The 10,078-nt window shown below is 50.4% G+C and overlaps 3 protein-coding genes across 3 annotated transcripts; 2 read left to right on the forward strand and 1 right to left on the reverse strand.

The window, feature by feature from the left end:
- Positions 1 to 81: 81 nt before the first annotated feature.
- BDV17DRAFT_291446 (leucine-rich repeat domain-containing protein) lies at positions 82 to 2,586 on the forward strand (the record flags this gene model as incomplete). Its single annotated transcript, XM_073762139.1, has 2 exons — positions 82 to 123; positions 205 to 2,586. 2 exons carry the CDS (start codon positions 82 to 84, stop codon positions 2,584 to 2,586), a joined length of 2,424 nt encoding a protein of 807 aa, XP_073615353.1.
- Positions 2,587 to 4,594: 2,008 nt separating this feature from the next.
- glcA (type 1 serine/threonine-protein phosphatase catalytic subunit GLC7) lies at positions 4,595 to 6,131 on the forward strand. The gene is made up of 4 exons (XM_073765333.1): positions 4,595 to 4,938; positions 5,012 to 5,413; positions 5,553 to 5,852; positions 5,918 to 6,131. Exons 1-4 carry the CDS (start codon positions 4,762 to 4,764, stop codon positions 6,011 to 6,013), a joined length of 975 nt encoding a protein of 324 aa, XP_073615354.1. The 5' UTR covers positions 4,595 to 4,761; the 3' UTR covers positions 6,014 to 6,131.
- Positions 6,132 to 8,606: 2,475 nt separating this feature from the next.
- Positions 8,607 to 9,732, reverse strand: sar1 (Arf family GTPase SAR1; the record flags this gene model as incomplete). Its single annotated transcript, XM_073762140.1, has 6 exons — positions 8,607 to 8,647; positions 8,717 to 9,016; positions 9,083 to 9,148; positions 9,250 to 9,289; positions 9,402 to 9,505; positions 9,714 to 9,732. The coding sequence occupies 6 exons, from the start codon at positions 9,730 to 9,732 to the stop codon at positions 8,607 to 8,609; spliced, it is 570 nt and encodes a 189-aa protein (XP_073615355.1).
- Between the last annotated feature and the right edge of the window lie 346 nt (positions 9,733 to 10,078).

Raw genomic sequence — 10,078 nt, forward strand, 5'->3', positions numbered from 1 at the left:
CCTTCGAATGCTTGAGTGTCTTTTTCCAGAGTTCACCTGACTGGACTTTGTCTTGTGAAAGAGACAGTACAACTTTCCGTTATGGAGAAGCTGGACACTACCGATGGACAGCTTTTCATCAAGGTTAGCGTTTTCTTGACCCACAGGAACCTTCTTGCTATTGTATCGTTTTGTTCGTCGTGCTAACTGTAAATACTTTGTTAGAACCTCGCCAGCTTTGTACGAACCCACGAAAAGGCCCTCGCGAATGCGCTCCAGTTGAAGCGCCAACCCACCAGAAATGGGCAAACCACACAGTCGAGCTCATCCACGAGCTCAACATCCTCTTCCCTCGCCGCGGCCTTGTCTTTCGGAGCCCTAAAATTTACTTCACAGAGCGTCAAACCCGCGAAGCTCACTCTTACCCCCCACCACCTCTTCTACCTTCTTTCCCGCTTCGAGGAGATTTCCATTACCGTTGGCCCCATGAATGTTAGACTGGAGAACATCCACACGGACGTGTCACAATCCTATGTCTCCTTCCTGAATAAACCTCAGAGGTCCAAAGGTGACAGAGACTCGATTCACTCTGTGTCTAGTGTCCGTAGTGTCATGTCTGGTATGAGCTCGCTATGGTCTTCATTCGGTTTGGGGTCCAACGCTTCTTCCTCCAAATCCGAAAAGGCCAAGGCTGCCTTAGAGGTCGATATCAAATACCTATACTCCGCGTTTACGAAAATTCCTTGCCTACGCCTAGCCCCCGATCGCCGCGCCCGCTTGATCCGCGGCTACGAAGAATTTCCCTTTGACACTGCCGTGCCCCTCCACTCCTTCAAGAACCTGAGCGCCTTAGAGATTATTGATATAGACTACCGTTCGTTTTACGGCTGGGACCGTCTTTCGGAACAACTGCGGACCTTGACCTTGAAGAGAGCCAATATTGAAGATCCAGCGGAGTTGCTGACAGGCATCGTGTTGGACGACATTGACAAACGCCGACACCGATCCTCGAAACATCAGAGCTCGCCTGTGCTAGGGTGGACTGGAAACAGTATTCCTCGACCAGTCAGCACTCACGAACCCAGCGGCTCCCTTTCTGCCCCTGGGTCGCCGGTGGCAGCTACCGCCCTCGGCTCAAGTGCTAGTCCCCAGGCGGCATCTATGATCAGGTTGGCGTCTGAAGGTGCCAAACCCCGTCCACGAGCAGGAAGCGTTTCTCCTTCTCGCCCAGGCGGCTCAAAGCACTCCTCTCATCGCCACCACAGAGGACAGTCTTCGCGGATAAGGCGCACTGGATCAGGAAGCTCGAATTCCAGCGAAAACTCGGGCTATCGTACAGGAAGCTCTTCCAACCTATTAGCCACTATTCTTCCTCCATCCAAATGGCGGTTCCTGCGTCATTTGGGGCTCCCCGACAACTCTCTCACTTCTGTCTCTGCGGCAGGCTTAGCTCCTGTCGCTAACACTTTGCATTCTCTAGATCTGTCAACCAACCTCTTCACTGAGGTCCCTGACAGCCTAACCTCCTTGATTGCGTTGAGGGCTTTGAACCTCTCCAACTGCATGATAGACTCTCTTCACTCCCTGTCTCGCAACCCACTTCCTGCCATCACTGCCCTCAACCTCAGGGCCAATCGTCTTCGCTCCCTTGCTGGCATCGAACGGCTGCTGTCTCTGGAACGGTTAGACCTTCGGGATAATAAGCTATCCGACCCTACGGAGATTGCCAGGCTGACCAGTCTTCCTGAGATACGAGAGATCTGGGTTGCCGGCAATCCTTTCGTGAAGACACATCCCAACTACCGAGTTGTTATTTTCAACTTGTTCCGACGTACCCCTGGGTATTCAGAAGACATCATCATTGATGGCTCCGGTCCTGGATATACTGAACGGAAGCAGCTCGTCGAGAGAGTTGCGGAACCAGAGGTTATCCCCGTCATTCGGTCTACAGCTGCGGATAATTCCACGCTTGTCAGCAAGCATTCTACCCCGCCTACTGCGGGAACTTCAAATACTCGATCTGGACAGGACGTGGAAAATGCACGGATAGAGCATGTGGTGAACGATAACAGCGTCGGTTCCAGTCGTAGGAAGAAGAGTCACCGGAGAAGAATTGTCGACCCATCTGGTGCACTTTCCGTTGATGGGGATAGGAATTCAGGTGCGGTGGTACCTTCTGTCCTTCCTGCTCAGGATCTTCAGTTGCCTGTTGATTCGTTTGTTTCGTCGCCTACCGACAGTCAATGGAAATCTGATGGTGGTCCCCAGGCCGGATCCTATAACCTCCCAAGCCCGGAAGGAGCCAGCAAACACTCAGATCTCCCTGATGCTCCGGCAAAGGATCTCTTCGCTTTGCAGCGTACACTACAGGGTCTCGAATGGGGCTTGGAGGGCGACCTTCAAAAGCAACAACTGGCGGCCTTCCAGCAAGAGCTCGGTAGCAACCTTTTCGCAGCCTTGCGAGACCACGCCTGGAACCAAACTCAAGTGAATATCGCTATCCCTCGAACCGGCACCAACATTAGTGAATCGTCTCGACTCTCCCCAGAGTCGTTGACCAGGGCTAACAGCCAACCGCTCGTGGCCGGTCGCCATCCCGTTCTATGACCCCATACCACACATTCTACCCGCCTTTTCAGATATCACCTTTCTGGATGACGGACCCTACCGCAAATCATCAGAGAAATCTTTAGACAAAAGTTTTCTTTCTGCTTTCATTCGTTTCCAGGCCCCAGTGCGGCTTTCATATTCGCAATAATCGACTATATCGACGCATATACCGCAACGGCTTGTTAAACCGCATTGTTCATGGCGTTTTGTGATCTCTCATGATCGCGGGCCGGATGTCTGAACACTTAATATTCTTTTCCTCATCATCTCCTCAACCCACCGATCTCACCTTTCCACTTTGCCTACTTCCCTCTCACCGGACAATCCTCACCTACCTTCACGGAGGCTGTTGAGCAACTTTTCTTTTAGATTGCTTGTATTTTATTGGCGACGGCGTTCTTGGGACGAATTGTGTTTTTGAGCTTCTTTGATTACCGATACCTTGTTTGCTTGGTTTGTTTTGTTTCCCTCCATTCCTCTCTAATGATTACGTGACGAGGATCTGATGCACGCCCAAGATGCCATTGATTCGAGCCATTGTTATAGGATTGTATAACGTTTCTTGTTGTCTGGGCGGACATGTTGACTTTGAAGCTTTCGGTTCCCGACCAGACATTTGACGAATTTCGGACTTAATGCATGAGATGTTGTGACGAGTCACTTTCTTTTCTGGCAAGGTGTGATTCTTGCAGATAGTTGAATGCAATGCGCGTTGCGCTGCGGCATCCGTCGATCTGGAGAGTAAGGAGTAGCTGTAAAACGCTGGAGGTCATTCAGGCAAGTACTCCTTGCTTTCTGGCGTCTGAATAGTAGTATAGTTAGGATCAGGTGGTCCCATACTTAGGTATCCATGAATGATAAGAGACGTATCAACTATCGTCAACAGAACTATAGAAGTTGGGCAACAGTTGAGTTTATGGCTGCCGGGCAGGTATTCTACGTAAGATTGGGGTAATATTACTGCGCACGATATTTATAGAGCCGACCGCCTTGAATATAAACCAATTGGAATTCATTAAATACTGCCAGACGCCGTCCGGGTACTTTAGCGGTAACGGCGATACAGCGCGGTGCAGTCTTTCCGCAGGATTTTCGAGCAACAAGGCCAACAAGATTCCTCAGCTGAAATCATCAATCGAGATTCGCTTCTCTCCAACCAAAGACTGCTCGGTCGCGTTTCTTGGTGAGCTCGATTCCTCGCATCTTCTCTTGCATCCCTGATCTCTGACCTCACCTGGTGCTCAGATATTCAGTCCGTGCAACAAACTCAACTGCTGCCTCGCCAATTCTGGTCGGCAAACACCGATCCCTTGATTGGCATCCATCCCCTTCCTGTATTCGTCCTCTTGCAAGTCAAGTCTTACTTCTTTCCTCCACTCGCGCCCCCAGCGTCTTTGCCGATAGAAGTTTGCCTCAGGAGCTCGTCTTCCCCAGGCCTAGTTGCAGTCTTGTCCGCACTTCTGAATATTCTCTGCTTGACCTCACTTTGCGTCCTGCTCCCTCCCCTATCGTCACAACAACACAAATCTTTCCGTTGCTTCGTGCCGCTTTTTTGCTCCCCTTTCACAACAAACCGACCGAGACTCTTTGAAATCCTCTTCAACACCCTCCAGTCGCTGAACCCCCCGGAGCCGCATTGCTTCTCGCTATCTACGCGCTTCATCATCAACTATCCTGTTATCTGTGTCTCTAAATTCATCGCATCTCGCGCAGTCCTCGACTTCCTCACCGGGCTTCCCCCCGTTCTCGCTCCTCCAGGGCCATTTGGCCTGCTCCCGCCTTCTCGACCTCGACCTCACCAGATCCTGTTTGGTAAGCAAATTTCACGCCCCTCTCTCCTATCGCTGTCTCCCGCGAAACGTCGATGATTTTTTCTTCGGCGCATTGAGTACGCGCCTTTTTGGCATCTTTTTTTCAATTTCTACCTTCTACCTGCGTTTTCTTATTTTGTTCAAGGCCTATCTAACATTTCTCTCTGCTCTAGCAGTCTGTAGGCGCCGCGTCATCCATCGTGCACTGAACCGACCGCTCAGTTAGCCATCACCGCACCTCCTTCTTTTCTCGTCGCCGGACGCCTGTTTAATTATCTTTTTTTTTTTTTTTTCTCGTTTTTCCTTTTCTCTTTCTTCATTGCTTTCGATCGCTCTCGTCCCTCGTTGGGTTTAATACGCCATGGCCGATCAAGACGTGGATCTGGATTCTATCATTGACAGACTGCTGGAGGTGAGGGGCAGCCGGCCTGGAAAGCAAGTCCAGCTTCTAGAATCGGAGATTCGCTATCTTTGCACAAAGGCCAGGGAGATCTTCATCTCTCAGCCCATCTTGCTCGAGTTGGAGGCACCTATCAAGGTATGCTATTTAACGCCCGCCCACTATCCGGGGTCCGAGCGCTTGTTCTGGACTGACGACCCCTCGCCTCTAGATTTGCGGTGATATTCACGGCCAATACTACGATCTCCTGCGCCTTTTCGAATACGGCGGCTTCCCACCGGAGGCCAACTACCTCTTCCTCGGAGACTACGTTGACCGTGGCAAGCAATCACTCGAGACCATTTGCCTGCTCCTCGCATACAAGATCAAATACCCCGAAAACTTCTTCGTTCTGCGTGGAAACCACGAGTGCGCGTCCATCAACCGTATCTACGGTTTCTACGATGAGTGCAAGCGGAGGTACAACATTAAATTATGGAAGACCTTCACAGACTGCTTCAACTGCCTCCCTATCGCCGCCATCATTGATGAGAAGATCTTCACCATGCACGGTGGTCTGAGCCCTGACCTCAACTCCATGGAACAGATCCGCCGTGTCATGCGTCCCACTGATGTGAGTTCCAGACCCCTCCCCTGTTCCTTAGCTCCCGGTCAGACGAAGACACCCTGCATCAGTCGAAGCTGCGATCCACCAAGTCGATATTCTGCCGGGCTTCACAAAGCTCAGGGCTTTGATTTGCTGACTGGTTTAGATTCCCGACTGTGGCCTCCTCTGTGATCTTTTATGGTCCGACCCCGACAAAGATATCACGGGCTGGAGCGAGAACGACCGAGGTGTTTCTTTCACGTTCGGACCCGACGTTGTATCGCGATTCCTCCAGAAGCATGATATGGATTTGATATGCCGCGCACACCAGGTCGTAGAAGACGGCTACGAGTTCTTTTCCAAGAGACAACTAGTTACATTATTCAGTGCTCCGAACTACTGTGGAGAATTTGACAACGCTGGTGCGATGATGAGCGTGGATGAAAGTTTATTGTGCTCTTTCCAGGTATGTTTATGATCGACAAGTTTATCGCGTACGAGACAATGGTTTAACGTTTAATTTTCCTGCAGATTTTGAAACCAGCAGAGAAGAAACAAAAGTACGTTTACGGGGCAATGAGCTCAGGCCGACCCATCACTCCTCCGCGAAAGCAAAAGAAGAAGTAAGCATACGAGCTTTTCCATCTATAGCAGGTTCGGGCGGAGATAGAAATGCCATATCCGCGTTATGCCAGTACACGAGAGACTCAACATCCCACGACATCGATGTCCTTTGCATTAGACGATCGGAAGTAACGACATGACCCCACGTCCCGAGAACTATACGACATGCAGAGATCGTCGCCTTTTTCCTCCCCGCATCCCCAAGCTCCAGCGACTCGACTTGACTGCTTGCGCCGATCATGTTATATTGCTATACGGAAGGTACTTTGTGCTCGCAACAGGGATTGGTGTTTTTCTCCTATCCTAACCTAACTCTTTTGCTTTTCTCCTTTTCCGCTTTCCACTTGTTATTTTCCACCTCGGATTTGTCGTTATTCTCCTCACATACTCTATCTTACCTCTCGTTCGCGTTTTAAATCCGAATCCGTTTGGCAGGGGGAGGGAAAGCGACGGCTGCATCTGGTGTTCTTCCTTCATCTCGATGTCCTTTCTGTGGTCCTTGTGTCTGTTTCCGCGTATTCTGCCTTTTCTCTTTCCCGTCTAAAATCCTCCTGTGAGAGTAATGCCAAACAGATAACGACACCCTCTCGAGTGTCTTTGGAATGTGTACCAAGATTTCATACCGCGCTTTTTATTGATTGCAGTTGCTTGCATTGTTGGGCAAACGCTCACGCGACAGCCGATGCTACTGGGATTGAGGACTGGCAGTGATATTCCCCCCCGGGGTTCTAATAAGGGTATCACTATCCTGCTTACTGCAGCACACTGGCCAACCAAAGCAAGTCTGCGGCCAGCGTAGAGTTATGCCTACTTCTATCTAGATATAGAAGTGACCCGAGCGAAGCTATTTGTAAATCCAGGTATGCAACCCGGATACTGATGGCGAGGTCGTCACAGTCCAGCAAGACTATCTTGTACTACAAGTACATATACACAACTACATCTCAATGCACAATCAACCTTGCCCGCCCACCACCCACTTGCTTCGTGGCGACACAGTGCAAGCTCATAGACGAAATCCTCAGGCTAGATGCGGCAAGCGCATGGAACTTCACTCTCAGTCTCGGCGGCAAAGCTAGGGCATGATTCGCTCATAGAAGGTGATCAATCCTCTGCGCCGCAATCACTAGGTAGTACTACCTACCGCAGTATACGAGGCACTCCTAGCTTTCCTGATTCCCCAATTATTCATCCATCCTCATCCATAAGAAACAATGGCGTCCTCCTCTCCCTCTGATACTGCTACCGACAAGCAATGGCTATACCAAATGCCGCCCTTCCGCCCTTCCGCCCTTCGATTGATACATCTACATACTCGAGAACCACGTCGTGAAGAAGCCCCTTTTGCCCGGCGAGACAGGCTATGATGGCTACGTCCCTGATACCACGACTGTCTCCCAGCGCGACGAGACTGAGATTCGCGCGTTGGAGGGGTTGTGAGTATATGGATATACCGGTTCCGAGGCTTGTTTATCGGGGGGACGGGTATGTAGGACTATGTGCCCCGGGCGATTTGATTTGGATGCTAATGTATGTAATGTTGTGTCCAGTTTCAGCGTCTTCGAACGCATCCCCGGCATAACGATTTTCGAAGGCCACGTATGGGACGTCATTCCCGGCCGGCAGATATAAGGGATCAAGCTGCAGGTGAACGACTTTATAAGACAGCTCGCAAAGGTTCCATATCCGGCTACATGTCTCCTCTCCGTCTCCCACGAGCACGAGCCCGAAGACCAAAGTCAAGTCCGGGTCCAAGTCTCTGTTCGCTCCCTCACCCCCTCCGGCTCGCTCATCCACGCCCAACTCTCCCACCGCGGCCCGTTCTCTTCCATGGCTGATTTCCTACACACCTACAAGAACGAGCATGTAAATATCCCACACATCCAACAAATAAACTCATCCAGCATCCCCGTGCTCTCGCACATGCACTGGGACCTATCGAATATCGTCCTGCATCCGAATTTGGATAAAGTGGCTGTTGTTATTGATTGGGAAAGGGCGGCTTTCTTCCCGGAGGGTGGGAGGGCTATTCGTAGATTGTGTCATCAGTGGGAGTGATGGGAGCGGTTGTTTGATGGGTTGGTGTTTCCTGTTGTTGGTGTGGATGGAGGGGTGTGAGCCAGTCGATTAAATGGAAGGTTTAGGTTAGAGCAAGTAGTCCATAGTGGGGTAAGGTAGATATAGTATGGGTTGGATTTCGGAAGAGTTCATACGATAGTTTTTTCGGTCCCTAGTCCGGTACATTAGCATTTGATTGGATTGAGTTGAGTAACACATGCGGTCTGCGTAAGGAAGATAAACTAGGTCATGGAGTCGGACTATGATAGCTGGCTAAATGAATTCATTGAAATGTATGCTATAAACTAGAAGACTGAGTTGTAGTAAATAGGACATAAGTATATCCGAATTGGTTTGGTCCATTCTGAGTGATCATGGAGAGTGAGATTTCTGACGTTGGGTCGGCTTGTCAAAGGGGTGGGTATGTATGAGCGTGGTCGGCATGGGTTTTCCAGGGTGCCTTGAGAGAAACATGGAAGAAAGCGGCGGTGGTAGGTGCGTGATAGGTAGCATGTAGCTAACTTGTCTAGACTCTAATCTAGACATACTGGGACAGCCACCTGATACCCTCGCCGTATCCTGAAAGTGCAATCGTTAGCGCCAACTTACTCAACCAAATCTCAGGCGAGCGCCAGGTATAAAACTCACCTTGTCTCATAACAACACTGCACATGAAAACCTCAATGGGCCGGATGCCCTCAAGCAGCACCTTGCCCTTACCCGTCGTCTGGTACAGTCCAAGCTGGTGTCTGAGTTCGTCCTCGCTGACGGCGTCGGGGTGGTCGATCTTGTTCCCGAGGACGAGGAAGGGGACCTTGGAGAGTTCCTCCATGGCGAGGAGGGCGTCGAGTTCGGCCTTGGACTCGGGGAAGCGCTCGTGGTCCTTGGCGTCGACGAGGAAGACGATACCGCTGACTTCGGGGAAGTAGTCTTTCCAGAGGCGGCGGGCTATAGAACAGAGAAGACTGGTTAGGGTGTCTACCAGTTGTATTGCAAATGGCAGAGGGAACTCACCCTGCTGGTGACCACCAAGGTCAAAGGTCGTGAATCGGTTGTTTCCAATGACGAGTTCCTCGGACGCTACTCGAGTTAGTCTCCATAGCCATAACCATAATCGTAACCATAGCCACTCCATCTTCATCCGTCACTGCAGAAATGTGGAATGGTTCGAGAAAACGTACTAGGGTGAGCGGTAGGTGAAAGGATCGCAACTCGGTCGTTCTAGATAAAAGACCATTGGTCAGCTCCTGTTCTCTTTCTATCCTGGTCCTCACACAACAATGCCTCATCCCGTCGCCCAAAATATCCAAGGTCCGAAATTAGTCCAACATACCTTCAACATGTGCAGAAGGGTCGTTTTCCCGGCATTATCGAGGCCGAGGAACAGGAGCTTGGCATGCTTGTTGAGCAAGCCAAGGGACGCCAAAACGTCGTAGACTATTGATTCAGAACAACATCTCGTTAGTATCCCAGTATACCAAGACGGAAAATAGCGCGCGGCAGAGCATGAAGTCAACGAGCTTCCAACCCCCGGGCCATTCACAAAGAAAGCAAAGTCGAAGCGTCGAATCAAGGTCAGGCCAGGTTTCGCTTCGCTTTAACGAGGGGAGATAACGCCGAAACCCACGGGGTACGGGGTACGTACACCAGTTGATAATCCACATGCTGGAATGCAATCAGAGCTCGTCAGTGATTCCTGCGAGATGCGAAGAAAACGGAAAGTTGGCGGGTATATTGTTTATGGTGGGCTCACGAGCGAGAAGAACAAGACAAGATTGCGGTGGCCAGCTTAGTGACGTTGAAAGTCGATGGGACTTTGGGCGCTTGGCTTGGCGCCAGGCGAGCGGCTAATGAATCTTAGCCGCGGGCCCAGTGGTCAACACCAATATCACTTTCAACTTTCACTCACTACAAGTCTACAAGTGTTGAGGACAGAAGTGTATTGGATTCAATTTGATTTATTATTGGATTCAATTTGATTTATTATTGGATTCAATTTGATTTATTATT

The sequence above is a fragment of the Aspergillus undulatus genome (genome assembly GCF_047715775.1).
Source record: "Aspergillus undulatus strain CBS 261.88 unplaced genomic scaffold BDV17scaffold_25, whole genome shotgun sequence".
NCBI lineage: Eukaryota > Fungi > Ascomycota > Eurotiomycetes > Eurotiales > Aspergillaceae > Aspergillus > Aspergillus undulatus.

Bases quoted from the DNA above. Each gene is read 5' to 3' on its own strand.
- glcA (XM_073765333.1), top strand. From the start codon at position 4,762: ATGGCCGATCAAGACGTGGATCTGGATTCTATCATTGACAGACTGCTG. The intron at 5,414-5,552 runs GTGAGTTCCAGA...TGACTGGTTTAG, and splicing joins GTGTCATGCGTCCCACTGAT to ATTCCCGACTGTGGCCTCCT. The intron at 5,853-5,917 runs GTATGTTTATGA...ATTTTCCTGCAG, and splicing joins GTTTATTGTGCTCTTTCCAG to ATTTTGAAACCAGCAGAGAA.